Source organism: Maniola jurtina, chromosome Z (genome assembly GCF_905333055.1).
Source record: "Maniola jurtina chromosome Z, ilManJurt1.1, whole genome shotgun sequence".
NCBI lineage: Eukaryota > Metazoa > Arthropoda > Insecta > Lepidoptera > Nymphalidae > Maniola > Maniola jurtina.
In genome coordinates this window covers 650,775-670,342 of record NC_060058.1, presented here as the reverse complement: position 1 = coordinate 670,342, position 19,568 = coordinate 650,775, and the positions used below count along the sequence as shown (strand labels likewise).

At 35.8% G+C, this 19,568-nt stretch overlaps 2 protein-coding genes and 1 long non-coding RNA gene across 3 annotated transcripts; 2 read left to right on the top strand and 1 right to left on the bottom strand.

Moving 5' to 3' along the window:
* Nucleotides 1-12: 12 nt before the first annotated feature.
* Nucleotides 13-17,675, bottom strand: LOC123880041. Its single transcript, XR_006799146.1, has 3 exons — nt 16,489-17,675; nt 13,591-13,595; nt 13-25 (listed from the first exon to the last, which is right to left on the bottom strand). It is a non-coding gene; the product is annotated as an uncharacterized LOC123880041 (long non-coding RNA).
* On the top strand, nt 752-6,562 carry LOC123880017 (alpha-mannosidase 2-like). The gene is made up of 6 exons (XM_045927882.1): nt 752-858; nt 939-1,609; nt 2,394-2,486; nt 2,920-3,114; nt 3,678-3,789; nt 3,876-6,562. The coding sequence occupies exons 1-6, from the start codon at nt 771-773 to the stop codon at nt 6,533-6,535; spliced, it is 3,819 nt and encodes a 1,272-aa protein (XP_045783838.1). The 5' UTR covers nt 752-770; the 3' UTR covers nt 6,536-6,562.
* LOC123880034 (ADP-ribosylation factor-like protein 5B) lies at nt 8,276-15,531 on the top strand. The gene is made up of 5 exons (XM_045927927.1): nt 8,276-8,783; nt 10,127-10,335; nt 12,737-12,862; nt 14,332-14,441; nt 15,224-15,531. Exons 1-5 carry the CDS (start codon nt 8,738-8,740, stop codon nt 15,270-15,272), a joined length of 540 nt encoding a protein of 179 aa, XP_045783883.1. The 5' UTR covers nt 8,276-8,737; the 3' UTR covers nt 15,273-15,531.
* Nucleotides 17,676-19,568: the final 1,893 nt, after the last annotated feature.

Genomic DNA, 19,568 nt, shown 5'->3' with positions numbered 1-19,568 from the left:
ACACACACACACACACACATACAAACTTTCTCCTTTATAATATTAGTGTGATGTGACTAGATGATGCCCGTGACTCCGTCCGCGTGGATTTAAGTTTTTTTAAAACTCTTTGATTTTCCAGGATTAAAAGTTGCCGAAGTCAATTTCCGGGGCGTTAGCTAGGTACCTCTGTACCAACTACCAATTTCATATAGATCGGTTAAACGGATAGACCCTTAAGAATCCCGTAAGAACTCTTTAATTTTTAGATGGAAGCGGGCTAACCTGGAAGGGAAATTTCAGCCCTATCCGTTCAGATGTTCTAGCTGTGCGTTGATAGCTCATTAATTCAAACATTCACCTTTTTTCCTTTTATATATTTAGAATTTAGATGCGAAATTGTGTCAAGCGATTAGCGGACCCGAGAAAATCGAAAAACCCCGAAAAAAGGTAGGTTTAATAATACTGCCATGCCTATACCACGTTAGCCCGCTACCATCTCATACTGCATCATCATCACTTATAAAGGTGAGATCGCACCTGGTTAACTTGCACCTATAGGAATAAAAAAAAAACATTGATTACTATCTACAAAGTTGTTATTGTTACACATAGGCAGTTAAACAAGTAAGTACCTATAGATCAAACAAAATGAAACTACAATTCATGAAATATAATCCTTTATTGATGGTTCCTTCTATAAACATCCCCTTGTCATGTGAAACTTCCAATGTTCTGCCTCAGTTCGCTGCCGTGTGATCATTAGTGATAATATAGGTACTGAATGAATCATGAATGTCCGAGTGAAGGGAAAATTTTGGAGCATTACATTTTTTATAATATTCATAACAATTTTTGAAAATGAATGTTACGAAAAAAGTAATACAGAGGATTTTGTGAAAAGTTAGCTTACTGAAGTTCAATAGTTGGAGACGTCAATAATCTAACTTATTTTACAGCGTTGCGGAAAATTGTGCGCAACCAATCAAAAATGGTGCAAAGGCCGTTCAGTGAGTCTGGCAATGATTTTAAGAATCTGAAACTAAATAATAAGGTAATTTACCCAGGGTATGCGCAAAAAAAATCAACTGTTCATAAAATGCAGAGACTGAAAATGCCTACCATCTTAACTAATGAAATCGTGCATCCATTCGACCTTCGGACAGCACGGAATGCTATTAACTTGTTCCGGCGAAGAGAAGAGAGTTCCATTCTACCAGGAGCGATTTCGAATGAATTCCTTAATACAAGTAATGTGGCTATACCTACGTCAATTTTTTTCCCCCCGGCCGAGGAAAAGGTTCCGTCTAGCTCAGAACAAGACAGCTCGATGAAATATAACGTGGTAACTTCCGATAAATCTGCTATCAACGACAAGCTTCTGGCAAAAAGTGTTATTTCTAGTACAGAAACAACCAACGATGGAGAATTTGAAGCCAATGCAATTGAACTAAACTTGACATATTACGATACAGGTGTTAAAAAGGCTGATTTCTTTTCCAACAAAGGTTCAGCAAAAGTGACTATAAGCAATAATAAATCTTGGCATATACCATTTAGTTGCACAGAATTTCACGAATTTAAAGCAGATATTGACGCCCAAGAAAAATTTAACGAGTTTAACATTGAGGTAAGTTGAGTCATTAGTCAGCTGAAGTGGCAGTGGGCAGGCCACGTCTGCCGCAGAACTGATGGCCGCTGGGGCAGACGTATTCTGGAGTGGAGACCGCGTATCAGCAAGCGCAGTGTGCGACGACCTCCGACCCGCTGGACTGACAACCTTAAGAGGATAGCGGGAAGTGGGTGGATGAGGAAGGTGGAGGATCGTGTGTGGTGGCGCGCTCTCGGGGAGGCCTATGTCCAGCAGTGGACGCAAACAGGCTGATTGATTGATTGAACATTGAAGTAAGTACCATCCATTAGACATCCACAACAGGACATAGGCGAGTCTCTTGTAGGGTCTTCCACACACGGCTGACTTGCGCCGCTACCATCCAGTGGTTCTCTGTGACTCGTTCGGTCTAGGTCTTCCAACGCTGGAGTCCCAAGGTGCTAGATCTGATAGTTTATCGGTTTTTAGAGTTCCGGACCTCAAAAGGAAAAAGGAACCCGTATAATATGATCACTTCGTTGTCTGTCTGTTGTGTCTGTCAAGAAACCTATAGGGTACTTCCTGTGGACCATGAACCTATGGGTTTCCTCATTTCTGATTTGATCACGTATAGAAACTCCAAGCATAGTTTTCTCCATCATCGCCCTCTGAGTGGCTCTATGCATTCTTATGAAGCCCATAGTTAGCGACAACGCCTCGGATCCACGGATCTCGGATCGGTAAGTATGTGTGTTTAAGTTGTCAGATCATTTAGAGTTTTTGATAAAATAATTATTTATATCGAATTTTGTTTTTGTTTCAGCCATCATGGATTGGCAACAAACATTTTTGGAATCTTGTTTACGAAGGTCGCTATGAGGCTCTTATGAGGGACGCCCAGTGGCCTGCATTGAAAGTAATGCATTTTCCTTATCTTTACTTAATCTAGAATTAACAGATTCAAAAATTTGACCTACAAACTAACCCATATCCATAATAATGAGAAACTCTGCAAAAAAATGGGTAACCCACAAAACGCTTAAGGAATAAAAGATTTTCGCTGAATATAAGCATGATTTTTTAGAGTCTGCCTTTGCCTTGGTTTCCCTTATCTTATATCATTCAAACCTTCATTCAACCTTCTTATAACTAAAATTATCAAAATCTATTAATATATAGATTTTGATAATTTTAGTTGTTGTTAGAAGAGTGTTGAAACTCTCGACATATATGTCAAATGGGCTAGGGTCAAAACTTATTATTTCATTCATGAATAATTGGCATGAGTACTTGTGAGAAGAGGAGTCAAAATGAAGATGATTGTGATGATGCTGTAATGCTTTTTGCAGGTAATATTAGTGCCACGGTCGCACGTCGACACAATTTGGAAACAACCCTTTGAAAACCTCCATAAGAACGCAGCGCGTAAGATTATATCGAACATAGTGAAAAAGCTTCAATTTTACTCCAATCTAACGTTCTCTTGGAATGAGGTGTCGCATTTGAGTCAGTGGTGGCAAAATGCTCGACAAAAGAGTCGAACGGTAATCTATTTTATATGACTTAAACAGTTTTTTGTGGATTCAGAACTGTGGCTAAGTGAATCCCCGTAAGCAGTGCTATTGACTACATTTACTTTTGATTTGTTGGAAAAAGAGGTACATTTTTTTGGAAAAAAAAAAATATACACCAACTCGAATCTGTGAGAAACATTAGTAGTGGCCGAGCGTTACGTGACTATCATATTAACAGAGCGACGCGGCAGGGTACTACTACTGGTCCGCGAATTCTTCCAAACAATAATTTTTTTAAGACTTGGATCAATATTATAATATATAGTCCATACAAAATAAAAACTCACTTACCATGTCAAATCTATGTTATGTCAAAAGTACAGTATAGCACACTACATTGATATTTTTTGGAAAATAGCTACTGTAAATCAATGATAAAGTTTAAGTTTTGACGACCGAAGTCAATCTTTAAACTCCACTACTGGATTATACCTATAGGTCTCTATATAAGTCTCTACATATTCTTTTGAAATCCGCGCGAAGCCGGGGCGACCTGATGAATAATTTCCTAAAACAGATTATCATTTTTTAAGGCTCTGCGTAGACTAGTTGAGGAAGGACGACTAGAAATCACAACAGGTGGATGGGTACAAACTGATGAGGCCACATCACATTTATTCGGGATCCTACATCAATTAATTGAGGGTAACAATTACAAAATTACAAATCCAATTAAGTATTAAATGAACTTGGTTGGCAGATTAATTGAATAGGTTTTAATATTTTTACAGGTCACCAATGGTTATTGTATAATTTAAACTATTCGCCAGTGGTGGCTTGGCTGACCAACAGTGTGACACACAGCCCTACCCTGCCTTATATTCTATCAGCATCGGGAATCTCCAACCTAGTTTTAACAAATATGCATTTCTCCTGGCAACAATACCTCACCGAGTACCAGTACACTGACTTCGTATGGGTTCAAAATTGGGACACAGATAAAACTGCTCACACAAACCTCAACGAAGCTTTGAACAGGATTGGCAACGATCGTTATCCAAAGCATTCTGTTATCACCCACTATTTGCCATTCAATTCTGATGGATTTAAAGCTTGCGGTCCGGAAGGTGAACCAATATGTGACATGGAATTTAATTTTATCGATTCTTCTACCCAAGATTTAAATACATTTAACCTCAAAGTGAAGGCTGAGAAATTGTTAGAGCAGTATTCAAAAGCGGGCACGATATCGTCACACAATGTGATTATTTCGCCGTTAGGAGGTGACCATCATTACGAATCTCAAACGGAATTTGACTTTCAGTACAATAACTATCAAAAAATTGCGGATTACGTAAATCTTAATCATGATATTTATAAGGCTACGATCAAATTTGGGACGAGTAAAGATTATTTCAAAAACATACTGTCGAAGCAAAACAGTTTCCCCAGTTTGAAAGGCGACTTCCTAAATTTTGCTGACATCAGGGACGGCAGACCTGCATATTGGACAGGATATTTTTCTACGCGATCTTTGTTAAAAATTATCTTGAGACGTCTTCACTCAACGTTACGAAGTACCGAAATACTGTTTTCTTTCGCTCTCAATTTCAACGCTTTCAATTCATACAAAGTATCAACGTTATATGAACGTTTGCTGAACGCTCGTGAGTCTGTCGCTCGTCTTCAAGACCGAAATGTTGTAAGTGGCACATTGACGGTTAATGCACTTAGGTATGTCCAACAACAAGTGATTAAGACTTCTAGAGATTGCTGGTCCATTCAAGAGACTGCCGCTAGCTTAATCAGTTCGAAACCAGCTCAAAATGAGACGTATCTCGAAAAATATATTTACAGGGAAGGAGAATTTATAACTTCTTATAAATCAGTGACACCCGGTGACCAAATATATATATTTAATTCCCTAAATCATGAGAGAATCGAAATCGTGGAACTCCTAACCAGACACCCAAATGTAAGAATCATAGATCACATTGAAAATGAAGTGCAAATACAAATTAACCCTGTATGGAAATTTGGTTTGGAGAAAAGAGTTAGAATTTCGAGCCATTTTTTTAAGATGACTTTTATAGCCAAAGTCCCACCGCTAGCGTTCGTGTTGTTTAAAATAGAAAGGATTCTTCATGTCACACACAATGCTGCTACGATTTATTGTACGTCTTGCGTTGTCGATAGATTTGATGATGCATCTGACTTTGTTTTCAACGTGCGTCCTTTAGAAACAGGTGACATTCAACTGGAAAGTTACAGGTATCGAATTGTTATCGATGAACATACAGGATTTTTAAAAACTGTAACTCAAAAATTGTCTATTGAACAACCTGTTGTTGTAGATTTTGGAGCATTTACTAGTGCTAGTGTAAATTCTGGCATGTTTTTGTTTAATACGAATACCTCTAAACCTATGGAAGACATACTATCACCGTTCAGACAAAGCGTTGAATCGAGAGCTATTATAATTGTTTCGGGTCAAATTACTACTGAATTGACATCGCTTTACGGAAATGTTCTGCAACATACTGTTAAAATATTCAATGTAATGAAAAATCCTCTCGCTGATATTATAAAGCTGGAGACGAAAATAAATTACGACGTAGCACCTAACAGAGACACGGAAATGTTTCTATCTCTTCAAACGGTCATCGGGAACGGCAATCCTCCAGAAATCTTCATTGATAATAACGGCTTCCAATACACAGCACGAAACATTAACGTCAGTAGAAGCATAGAATCAAATGTGTATCCTTTTACAAGTATGGCTTACATACAGGACCAAAAAACTAGGTTGACAATCCTTAGTGACCACGCTCAAGCTGTGACAGCTTTACAAGAGGGTCAATTGGTGCTTATGCTGGATAGGAGGGTGCATTATGATGATAATCAAAGGCCAAATGAAGGAACCGCTGAAAACAGTATGACCACACACACTCACTACCTGCTACTAGAGAATTTCATTGAGAATAAGAATAGCTTCGACGAAGTCTTTTCTAAAACTGATTTAAAATTGCCCAGTCATACAGCGCTATACTTGGCGGACACTCTTAATTACAACTTAGATATTTACTTCATCGATGCAAATAGAACTCATTTATGCCACTACACGTATCTGCCTTTGATTAAAACATCTTTCCCATGCGACGTTGCCTTGATAAATTACAGGGCAGTTTTGAATAGGGGTACTCCAGAAAAATTTAAGCCGAATGCCGCTTTGATGACGCTACACAGGCAGAGATTCTGTTGTCGAATAGAGAGTGATGCTAGCATGCAGTGCAGCAGAGAGAGTTCTTTCAAATTGGACAATGTACTTCGTAAAATCAGAGCGGTTTATCTGACCAACTTAGTAGGTACGACTGAAGGCGTTCCTGTAACTGTGTTGAATAAAATTAATTTTCCATCCATGGAGCTGACGACGTTGCGTATATATTTTTAATAAGTGCCACTTTTGAGACAAACGATAATTAAAATATCTAACTACTATGTATACTAAATATTTTTAAATTATTCTGTTTAAAACCTATATCGGCTATCTTGGAATTCTCCTTTGTACAGATCCATTGCACTCCTTTATCTTAACTCCTTATCATTTTCATATTTTAATTATTTTTAGAGTCCTGTATCTCCAGAGAATAAGAAACCCTTATGAATAGTTAATTAAATGTAATAGCTCATTGTAAGATAAGTTATACCTGTAGAAAAATGATAGTAAGTAAATGTGTCTACTAAAAGTCATGTTTGAACTAACTAGTTATGTCTAAATGATTTGAACGATTTACGGGAACGGGTTTTTTGCGGGAACACGCAGGCAAGCGGCGAGCTTCCTACATCGATAAGCACCGAGGGGAGCTAGAGTTGTTCTAAGTGTGTAAAGCTATTCTTGATAAACAACAAAAGAAAAATAAAACCGACGTCAAAAACCACAAGCACTATTTAGCCTGCAAAATATCGAAAAAATACTCGAGTACGGAACCTTGGGTGCGCGAGTCTGACTCGCACTTGACTGGTTTTATAACGGAGGCGCGAAACAACGTTTCCACTGTGGTCTAGCAACATGGCGTACTAGCTCATAGGCACGGTAATATTATCTATTACATAATATTACATATAATTACCGTGTCATAGGCGTTCAAAGTAATCTGTTAATCATCTGTTGTAACTTGCATCGTTATTATAATTCTCAGTTTAAAAATAATGATGAAGTCTTCGCAAGCTTATATCATACAGCGCCACCTGTTGATGAGTAATGTCTGCTACGGCCTGTCGGAATTTTATAGAGAATGAGTAGCTACAGTACGCGACAGGTTGAAATGGCAACCGGGATGGTGCCCCGCGCTAACCCGATGCGAGTGAGCGCGGGTGACGTGCGGGTGTGCGGGGCATCTCCCCGCCTTATACCCCCGATTGCCAACTGTTGCCTACTACAGTTTATAAAGGAACTAATTGGCATTATGTTGAAGTCGGTTTTATTTTTCTTTTGAAAATTTTTTATTTCACAATTTTTAGTGGCTCCACTGTACTATAATATGCTATGCCCAGTTAAAACCCTACTGTTTACTAGGCTATTACCCTGACCGCGAGCAATTTGCTCTTATCCATTGAGGAGTTCTGTTCTCCATCTCCGAAGATATTCATCAGATCTTCACCTTTATATGGGACCACACTTGCACAGTATACCCTTTCAAACAAAAAAAAATTTCAAATCGGAATTCTGACGAATTGAGAACCTCCTCCTTTTTTGGAAGTCGGTTAAAAAGACACCGAAATGAGAGAACTTATTGCATGTTAGTTGGTGTACCTATAGCTGGACCAACTAATATGCACTAATACCTACCTATCGTCGTTTTTAAGGTTTCACATGAACTATTAATATAAAATACGAATACTACATATATTAATGTTTTTCAAAATAAAATTAACTATGACAATAATTTATATCGAGTATTTTAGTATCGATAATGCAAACCCTAAAACTCAGGTTCCGGCTCCATTTTGTTGATCCCGGGGGCTTCAAATCAAAGATGTTACAAGTCCCCTTACCTTTATACACGTCTGTGGGTTTTTATGCCTGACAATAAAAACTGGTATTATACTATAAGTGGTAACACTGGTTGTCACTCTGGGCTAATATTTAATATTCTGTGGTTGTCACCATGTTGTCACTGTGTGACAGGTCTGGATGTGACGTGTGTGAATATGACTAAATGATTATGATTAGAGTACAGTACATACATAGCTACTAAAATTATATGAAAATGAAAATCATTTTTTTACTTTTGTGAATCGGATAATATTTTGTTACAGTGGAGAGCATTAAATCGGCAATCTTGAAATTATCAGTGAAACTGAGTTAGTTTGATTTGAAAGTGCGCCACTGTACCTTTATCTTGACCCAGATCTCAACAGGTGTTCTGTCGAAAAGAAATGAATTTACGCGTAACATATTTTTTGATATTTCCTGTATAAAAAAGCTTCAGTGATAATGTTTGTGGGGAAAATATAGCCAAATATTGTAAATATCGTGATGAACTGGAAAAATAAACATATAGGGGGGATATTTTGACACTACGTATGACTACATTATTTTGTTGACGATGTGGTTTAATTAATCACTAATAAGTGACTAATATTATCTACAATGGGCCTGCTTATATCAAAAATTTGGAGCTTGTTCGGGAACGAAGGTAAGAAATCTTCTAGATATTACCTAATTGTTCATTTAGATCACAATATCTTTGATGTCGTAACATGCCAAGATAATGAGCTCATAACACTACAGCATGCAGTGTGAACTAAAGCGTTAAGACATGTAATATGTTCTTCACGATAGTAATTATACTGTTAGTTTCATGTAGAGAAGGTTTACATATATAAAAGGTTTATATATAAAATAATGGAAACTGTTTAGCCATATACACTATGCTGGCCAAACATAGAATGGCAAACTTCACACAGCTTGGAGATTATTCTGAAGAACTTTCAGGCATGCAGGCTTCCTCATAGTATTTTCTTTCTCTGTTAAAGCAACTGATATAATTAATTGCTTAAAAACACATAACTCCAAAAAGATTGAGACTCAGAGGTAAGCGCCCCAAGCAGCGATCAAAACTTGAACCCCCAAACATAAGGCAAAAGTCTTAGGTTGAAATCTATAGAGGTTGATTTGACTTTGCTTAGACTTAAGTTTCAGTTAAAACAAGACAGATTTATGCCAGCGGTATAACACTGTCTCGTTTTAGCAGAGTCTTAACATATAGGGCCTGAAAGAGTGTTTTAGTATTCAGTTAAGTAAACTCAGACCAAAGCCCATTTCGACTTTGGTACCCTCATAGCTTAAGTTTTAAGTTTACAAAGTTACTATCACCATTACATTAATTATGCCTTATTTAACCATCATTTAGTTACATTCTTTTTAACCCCCGACCCAAAAAGAGGGGTGTTATAAGTTTGACGTGTGTATCTGTGTATCTGTGTATCTGTGTATCTGTCTGTGGCATCGTAGCGCCTAAACGAATGAACCGATTTTAATTTAGTTTTTTTTATTTGAAAGGTGGCTTGATCGAGAGTGTTCTTAGCTATAATCTAAAAAAATTGGTTCAGCCGTTTAAGAGTTATCAGCTCTTTTCTAGTATTCTTGTAGAAAAGAAGGTTAGATAACCGTTAGGTTCATAATATTGTGTCAATTGACAAATGTCAAGCTGTCAAGATGGACGTTGCCTAAATACATAATTATTTATTTGAAAATGATGTTTTGGAAAACTCAGATACTTTGGATCGTCGGGGGTGTTATAAATTTTTAATTTACACTTGTTATCTCTCCTTTTTGAAAATTGTGTGTTATGTATCTGAGAAAAGGCAAGAGCACAACAATGCTAAAGGGGGGGTTAACAACGTGATGAAATTAGACCTTGAATCTTACAAATTCAACTATTTGTATCACAATTACAATCAAACAATGGTACCTGTATTGAATAAATAAGATTTTTACTTTGACAACTAATAATTGGTTAATTCCTTATTTCCTCAGAACACAAGCTGGTACTAGTGGGACTAGATAATGCTGGTAAAACCACAATTTTGTACCAACTGCTACTGGGTGAAGCTGTTCATACACGGCCAACCATTGGCTCCAACGTTGAGGAGGTTGTGTGGAGGAACCTCCGCTTTGTCATGTGGGACCTTGGGGGCCAACAGAGCTTGAGATCTGCGTGGAACACTTACTATACCAACAGTGAAGTAAATATCTTATTATCTACTAGCTATGCGCTATATAAATTAAATTTATTTAAAAAATCCAGACCTATTTGTAGTCTATATTATACCTCTATGCAAAATTTCAGATTTCGTCAACTGTTTTTTGCTTGCGATTGGATATTCAGTGTCAAACTAATTTTGACAACTTCATAGTACTTACATAGTTTTGTAATATAGCTGCATAATAGCTGTTCCAAAAGATTTTACACAAAGACCACAAAAATACACTTGCACAGATAAAAAAAATGTGGTTAAATTTCTAATTTAAGAGTGTAAGATATTATGCTGGATAATTAACTTATTAACTTGTTATAAATCTATATAAATAAAAATGAATAGCCAAAATGTATGTATCCGCATAACTTCCAAATGACTGCACCAAAGATAATTCTTAGTTCAGCAACTAGTTGTTAATAAATTGTAAATTATTATATTGAGCATTGCATAGTGGAATCTAAGCATCCATCTGTAATCTGTCAATAAGTTTGTTGTTTTTGAGAAATAACAACGTTGCTAACGTTGTTGAGTGTTGAAACAGGGTAATAGTATATTAGTATAGTATATATATCTTTGCAATTAGACATTGTGAGGTCTACATCTGAGGATGCTTCGGTGTCGGGGCAAAATGCGCGTCGAGTGGTGTTGGAATTTGTGTGGTGCTGCGTACCATACAGATTTCGTTGGTTTGGCGGATTATAGCAAATTAAGCTTTTATATCATCCTTGTATATGTATATATATATATATATATATATATATATATATATATATATATATATATATATATATATATATATAATAGTTTATACATCAACCCTTAGAAAGCAATTTTAGCTTTGTAGTGTTGTCTCTGACACTTACAGCTATGTACCGTTTTGTCGGGCTTAGCGACAGAGACAATGCTCTAAGAAACCACTATTGATTTATATTTTTCCAGAAACCTTCCAGTAAACTGTTCATAGCTTTAACTCAATCCAATGATTACAACACATAAATAATGAACAGACAGACAAGTAAACAATTTTTTTATTATAATTACTTATAATATTTAGCATAGGTACATAGTTATAGTTCATATTTATTGTTTGGAAATAGCTAATGCCTCAAATGCTTCTCGCGAACTACCTGATGTAATTTGACTACATTTGGTATGTCAGAAACCTCCTCGCATGTCCCAACAACAATTGTACAGAGTTTAAACTCAAGCGAAATAATATGCGTGCAAGGCTAACGAACAGGCTGATAAAAAAATTATTTTATGTATAAGAAAATATACTTTATTTATTTATTCAATAAATGTAGTGTTTAGTTGAAGTATAAAATATCTTTTGAATTAATTAATCTAATTATTCATTAATTTACAGTCACATACAACATGCAATGCAATATATTAATATATAAATTTTTCATACTATTGTGTACAATTAAGTGTATATGTATATAGTATATACATTATACATAGAATTAATGTCATTAAATTTAGTAAATAAAGGCGTATATTATTATTAAGTAGATATGTATATTTTTTAATTACTTATTATTTTACTATATATTTATATTATTACATTATAAAACACATTAATGTCTGTCTGTCTGTCAGTGGTTTGTATCTCGTATAGGAGTGAAATTTTCACAGTATGTATATATGGATTTCTATTGTCGCTATAACAACAAATAATAACAAATTCAAATGGCCGCCACGAAAAAAGTTAAAGGCTATTTCTTGAATGATGGCACAGAACCTTTAGTGTGCTAGTCCGACTTGCATTTGAGCGGTTTTTTACATGTTAATGCAGGGCGACAAGTAAAGGAAAGTTCTTATATTGGCGCGTGGCCAGTCTTGTCCGTCTGTCTGTTCGCTCGTTCGTCCATCCGTCAGTCTGTCGTCGAAATTTGGTAGGTAGGTGGGTCTTATAGCACAAGTAAAGGAGTAAATCCGAAAACTGAGAATTTGTGGTTAAGTCATAGTCATTGATATTTTCAACATATTCCCTAAACTTGAGTAGATTTTATTGCTGGCAGCCTTTGTTCTACAACTACGCCCCCTGTCAATGTCATTCAAGTGCCAAAAAAGATCCTTGTTGGACTGTATTGTATTATGTCAATAATTAAACGTCAAAATTATAATTGTAACTAGCCGATGCCCGCGACTTCGCCCGCGTGGATGTAGGTTTTTCGAAATCCCGTGGGAACTCTTTGATTTTCCGCGATAAAAAGTAGCCTATGTGCTAATCCAGGATATTATCTATCTGCATTCCGAATTTCAGCCAAATCCGTCCAGTAGTTTTTGCGTGAAGAAGTAACAAACACACACACATACACACAAACTTTCGCCTTTATAATATTAGTGTGATTTTAATTTGTTTTTGATTGCTGTGTTCCAGTTCGTCATAATGGTGATCGACTCCACCGACCGACAGAGGCTGGGCATCAGCCGGGAAGAGCTGCATCGGATGCTGACCCACGAAGAGCTGAGCAGGGCATGCCTCCTCGTGTTCGCTAACAAACAGGTCTCTATCTTCTTGTGGGGAAACAGTACAGAAGCACTAAAACTATCCATACTAATATTATATGTTATATAGTGGTAGATGCTTTTGACGATTCAAAAGACTAACTTGTAAAAGTCTAATTGAATAAAAATATTTTGAATTTTTATACAAATGCGAAAGTGTGTCTGTCTGTCTTTCTGTCTGCTACCTTTTCACGGCCCAACAGTTTAACCGATTCTGACGAAATTTGGTACAGGGTTAGCTTATATCACGGGGATGGACATAGGCTACTTTTTATCCCGGAAAATCAAAATTCCCAAGGGATCTTTAAAATCCTAAATCCACGCGGACGAAGTCGCCGGCATCCTCTAGTTTATTATAAATGTAGCTAAATAACGGATTGATTCGCCCGGCGGCCATCATACCGCTACACATTTCTTAATTTCTCAAAGGCTCTCAGTAGAATTTGCTTTCCGAATCGGCAGATGAATCTTGACATATGGCTGTGGTTTTATTGACACATAGGCCATATTAGTAGCTTTAAGTTTACGAAATTAATTATCACCACCACGTTGTATTGCAAATTCAGCAATTGATAATCAGAAAGCGTACAATTTTAATAAATGATTTGACTATGATTTCCCTATTTATTAAGAACCTGTTTCATCGTAGCGACGACTCGTTGGCGCATGGAACCATAGATAACGGAAATAATGTTATTATTATGCATGTCACCCTTTCCTACTAACTGCATCTCACCCCGAGGGAGGCCAGGTGAATGAATTTTGCTTGAGATTCAACATTTTTTAGTCAAAAGCGGTAACGTGATAAATTGCTAATCGACGTTTAGAATTACGCCTACTTTGGCAAAAGAAAACATTTTTTTTCCACAAACTAAAGACATTTGAAATTATTATGAAGTAAAGCGTGACATGAAGTTGTTAATTTTTCAATTTTCTAGTTTTTTTATATTGTTTATTTACGCACGAAGTTGTCTCAAAATTTGCCCTAAAAAGGAGATTTTTCAAGGGCGATAACTTTAAAAATAAATACTTTTTCACTATATTAATTGTTTTAAGGCACAGATAATTGAGAGATAAATCGATATATGGATTACTTATAGATATAAAACAACAAAGGATTTCGTCTGTGGTGGCGTTTGCTGGCGCGCGTGTTGTGCCTTTTTGGAGTGTTTTTTTGTTAGAAGTGGCCGGTTTTTGTGTTCTGCTGGTGTTTATTGGTGGTGGAACTGACTGGGAAGCGCTCGAAAGGGGCGTCGCGTGTATGTCGGCGGGCGCCGGCACAGACGAAGTCCATACTTATACATATAGTTTTCCTAACTTGTAAATACTATAAACTTGACATTGGCTAATCAGTGTAAAGCCAGACGAGAGAGAAAAAAAAACAACAAATAGAATAATAGGCGCAATACATTTGTATGGCGAAGCGCGTAAGAGGCGTACACTTAACAGTCGTTGTTCTCATTACAGGACGTGAAGGGGTCGATGACTGCTGCGGAGATATCGGAACAGCTGGACCTGACGTCTATCAAGCAACACCCGTGGCACATCCAGGCTTGCTGCGCGCTCACTGGCGAAGGGTGGGCAATATCTCTATTCTCTTTATACTAACACTATAGATCGTTTCAACGAATAGTTCCTATGGCGTTATATTGGCTCCCCTGAGAGTGTGTCCATAATATTAGTATTTTTATACGTCACTTTCTACAATTTTTAATGCTAATGTTTGTGAATGAAGTTTCACTCAAAAGCGTGAAATTAGTAATCGCCTTCCTCAAAAATTATTATTTGAATAATATTTTGTAATAAAATTAATATTTTATTTCCAATAATCTATTAAGAAGGGATTGATCTTTAATATTTTACATTTTTCTTTGTTATAATCGTTATATCTGATGCAATACGGTCTTCAATAATTCCTAAAAAATCGAAAATTGGGAAGACGGCCTCTTAAGTTGACATGGCCAGATAGTCAATTGTAAACGGTAATTATAATATTTATTAAAAATGTTAGAAATATATGTAATATATTATTTTTGTAATACTTACCGAAAAAAGGATATTCCATTCTTTTTTTAGTCACGTTTTTATCGGAATTAGAACACTTTTTTACAACACAACTCGGCATTTTGGCAATGCAAAGCAACATCTGCTCGCGTTTGAAGTCCAGACGTCACTGAGCTCGTCACGGTGCTCTATGGCCATCCTAGCTCCAGTCGAAGTCCAGTTCAGTCGAAGTTGAGTCCAGTTCCATACGAAGTAATATATATAATCTATGTGTCCATTGGATTTTCAATTGAGCAGCTGCTGAATTACTTGCTAGTTATTCTTACGTTAATTATTTCTATTCTATGTTTTGCAGATTACATTTGGGTCTGGAATGGATCGCGAGCCGGATTAAGAAGAAATGACACTGAACAAAACAGATCACTATACTGACCTTTTTACATAACAATGATGGAGTATATTTTCATAAGCAATTTAAAAATTACGTACAAGTGTGGCCAAAAGTATTGAACACCCGTTAGTATAACCAAGGACACTGAAACACTTTTAAAATTTATATTTATGTATTTTAAATCGGACTTTTGATCTCTGTGTTAAGCGGCATGACACGGGTCTGCCCGCGAAATTCAAATTTAATTTGGTTTTTCACAATTTGTAAACTAATACGACAAAGTAGGCTTATGGTATTCTAATTCCGCAAATGGCAGTATCATCTGCACAGGTTTACATAAAGATCTTTACTTGAAAGTGTTCAGTTTAAGAAATTAGTCAAAATAATCTATTTGACGTGAGTTACTCACAAATTAGTCGATGCTATAACTAATTTCATAAACTAAACACTTTCAAGTAAAGATTTTTATGTTAACCTGTTAAAGATTTTTATGTTACTGCCATTGGCGGAATTAGAATACCATAAGCCTACTTTGTTACAAAATCTGAAAAACCAAATTGAATTGTATTTCGCGGGCAGACCCGTGTCGTGCACCTTAACATTAATTTTATATTATTGACGAACGCAAGTTATACAGACATACAATTCAAAGATCATGCGCTACTCGTAAGCTCTCAATTAATATTATTACACAGAATCAAATCACATAATAATAATTAATCTCAATAATAAGCATACGACCCTAGCATAATTTTAACATATCCATGATATCAGTTGTTATTTATTTAATAATATTCACCTGAATATTAGTAATATTCACATTATTATAGAAATTAATCCAATAAATAAACCAAAAGTCGATGAAATGGGTTGTACACGACTACATAAACACATGAAACCTTTGTCTCTTTTGTTTGAGTTCATTATAATAGGAAGTTAAAACATTATTATCCCAGTATAGTACCTATCAATGAAAAGATAATATGTATGTTACAATAAAATGAACATTTGTAGCTTAGTATCAATAATATTGATATCACTATGATGGATTTTCAACATTGTTGCAGCCCTATTAATGTCACTCTCATATCTGTTAAAGGATTCAAGTTATATTTTCATAGTACACAATTTATGACGGCTCTGCTATCCAAGAAAACTTAAACTTGTAAGGTCAATGGTGATTTGAATTTTTTGTGTACAAATTGACCATGGTTCATGATTGGAGACACATTTTAAGCCCATCATTTGCTATCTTTATTTATTTAGGGACTTTAAGCCCATATTTTGAATGTTTATTCTTTTACCGTGCGGGAGCGGTGTCGTTTAAGTGAGTTATGACCTTATCTGAGTAGGTTCGGGAGGGGGGTGATGACGTAACGCGATCTCAGTGACGTCAACTTACCACCAACCGTCAACCAACCACTACCGCAGGAGCCTAGGTACTCAGTTAGGCGCTGTATCTATAGTTGGAATTGTTAGCGTTTTTAAATTCAGTATACTTAATAGGTGACATTTCAGTATCGCCTTGAATATTTCTACATGCATCATATATTGTGATGTTTTAATTAAATTATAAGGCGGTTCAAATGTGAAAACCATCACCAGATTTGACGTTTCTCCTCAATATTTCTGTTAGGTTGGTTTCAGAACTGAATTCAAGGTTTGCTACGAAATATTATTTTTGTACCTCTCAGTGATGCAGCAGTGTAGAACTAAACAATGTGGAATGAGGGTTGGCTTTGATTTAGTGGAGAAAAAAACTAATGAAAGTATTAGTTGCTGGTCAAGTTAAGAGCGTTGTTGCTGATAATATTCGCATTTGAAGCGCACTTTTTCTTTACTAGTGTTCAGTACTTGTGACCAATACAACACAACCTTATTCTTAGCAACTCTATCACCCGTATTCACAAACGTTACTATGAGGTCTAACAGTGCGATCGATCGCACAGTGTAGGTTCCACCAATCAGATGACTGTGTCACGTCAATTTACAATGATCTGATTGGTGGAACCTACACTATGCGTTCGAGCGCACTGTGACACCTCATAGTAATGATTGTGAGTACGGCCGCAAGTTTGATACGCACGATATCGGACCTGGTGACGTCACTACAATGTGGCATTTCCCCATGTAAAGGAGTATCCGCATCTTTTTCTTTTGATATCGTTAAAAAAGAACGGAAATGAATTTTAAATTAACAACTAAGGCCTCATTTATACGAGAGCTTTTTTTTTAACGTCTGTTAAAGAGCGTCCAAATACATCAAATGTAATGAGGCAATACTTGCCTCGATAGCTCAGCTCAACGGTTGAGGAGCGGACTGAATTCCGAAAGGTCGGCGGTTCAACCCCCACCCGTTGCACTATTGTCGTACCCACTCCTGGCACAAACTTTACGCTTAATTGGAGGGGAAAGGGGAGTATTAGTCATGATTAGCATGGCTAATATTCTTTTAATAAAAAAAGTATATGTTCATTGTTCACACGTGAACGCTTTTTTACGTGTGAACAGATACTTGGGAATAAATTTGTTCTATTTGGACGCTATTTTAACGGACGTTAAAAAAAGCTCTCGTGTAAATGAGGCCGTACAGTGCTACTTTTGCTCAAGACTTGCACCAAAAGTCACAGGGTTTGACAATTTAAATTTAAATAAGAAGTTTGCCTGTCCTGTTTTATTAAATATGAAGAAGATGCGAATACTCAAATGTCTAAAAAGTATAACAACGGCAGTGCAAAAATCAAGGAATAAATAATATTTTAGATTTTAACAACAGGGGCCTAGTCTCTTTTTATTGTGCTATTTTATTGTATTATGTGTTTTAAAATTCCATTCCAAATGGCTGACTGTTTTAACGTAATAAAACTATGTTCTTGTAATTTTATCAATCATTTTATTTTTAACTACACAGTTAATTCTCGAACAAAAAGTGTAACGCATTATTTTTTATTAAAATTAGTACAATTGATCTCGGTGACTTTCTTTTTACAAATTCTAAAGTAACAGTGATCATACAAAACTAATCTTAATTTTATTACATATAGTGCGTACATTTTGAGGTCTCACTCGCCATCTTAAGAGGGGTCTCTCCGTCAATCGCTTCATACAAACGTAGTTCCAATTTCATTTGAATATTAAGCATCTAAAGTCCATCAAATTTTACAGACATATTCTAGAATCTAATATCTATGTCTGTGGTTTTCCAGATTTCTGTTAAAATATTCGGTTTCAAAGTTACACGGTCTTAAAAATTTACATACAAATCTTTGAGCCCCTGTATTTTTAAAACTACATATTTTTAGAAAAATCTAAAACACCACAGACACAGATATTAGTTTCTAGAATTTCTAGAATATGTCTGCAAAATTTCATGGACTTTGGTTGCTTAATATTGAAATGAAATTGCAACTACGATTGTATGAAGCGAGTGACGGAGAGAGCCCCGTTACCATGTGTCAGCTACCTTAATTAAAAACTAAAACCGTACTTTTATCATGACAGTTGACACCAAGCTAAAATGGCGAGTGAGATCTCAAAATGTATGCATTATAATTCAATATATCAGCTTTTATTTATTTATACATAGTCTGAGGAAAATCTTAAATCGCATCCACCAGTAAATATTTTCGTTCTTTTCATCACGTTAGATAATATACGTTACATCCCGGTTAGCTGAGCTTAGAACTGAAGTGTAGATGTACCAAAAAAACAATCAGTGATACTCGTGGGAGATAAGAGTTAAAGAATTTGTCTAAAACTCCAATGTGACAACCCTGCAAGCTGCTGATCGCGGAAATGAACTCGTAGAAAACAACTGTAAACTCGAAGGACCGCGTATGAAATTTGTCAAATATAAGTAGTGGCAACGAAATAATCTATGGCACTATTTGGGTACTGCATATCTTATTTGTCATGTTATATGACACAGATTCTGGTAAGCATTGTTTAAGATTTCCCCAACTTGTTACAAATAAATAAAACACGTATACTATATTAGTAAAATTAATTTACAACAGCAAATTATCACAAATAGTCAACTTATAAATATAAATATATATTTAGTTCATTTATAAAAGGTACAAAACGAGTATGTACTTTGGTTGATTGTGTTTATTAGGTGAAAATACTAAAATGTACTAAAAAACACTACATTATGTAATATGTCTTCGACAAAAATACATTAATTTACACCAGTACGATAAGAATAGCGTAAATGATTTAGTATTGATCTTTATTTTATACGCAAAAGATTAAGATAAAATCAATGGTACTATGAAAAATATCGATCAAGTGTGATATGTATCGAAAT

What these genes read in the sequence shown, in the direction of transcription:
- LOC123880034 (XM_045927927.1), top strand. Translation starts at nt 8,738, where the DNA reads ATGGGCCTGCTTATATCAAAAATTTGGAGCTTGTTCGGGAACGAAG. An exon ending in CTTACTATACCAACAGTGAA is followed by an intron (nt 10,336 to 12,736) that starts GTAAATATCTTA and finishes GCTGTGTTCCAG; the next exon opens with TTCGTCATAATGGTGATCGA. An exon ending in TGCGCGCTCACTGGCGAAGG is followed by an intron (nt 14,442 to 15,223) that starts GTGGGCAATATC and finishes TATGTTTTGCAG; the next exon opens with ATTACATTTGGGTCTGGAAT.
- LOC123880017 (XM_045927882.1), top strand. Translation starts at nt 771, where the DNA reads ATGAATGTCCGAGTGAAGGGAAAATTTTGGAGCATTACATTTTTTATA. An exon ending in CCCAGTGGCCTGCATTGAAA is followed by an intron (nt 2,487 to 2,919) that starts GTAATGCATTTT and finishes TGCTTTTTGCAG; the next exon opens with GTAATATTAGTGCCACGGTC. An exon ending in CTCGACAAAAGAGTCGAACG is followed by an intron (nt 3,115 to 3,677) that starts GTAATCTATTTT and finishes TCATTTTTTAAG; the next exon opens with GCTCTGCGTAGACTAGTTGA.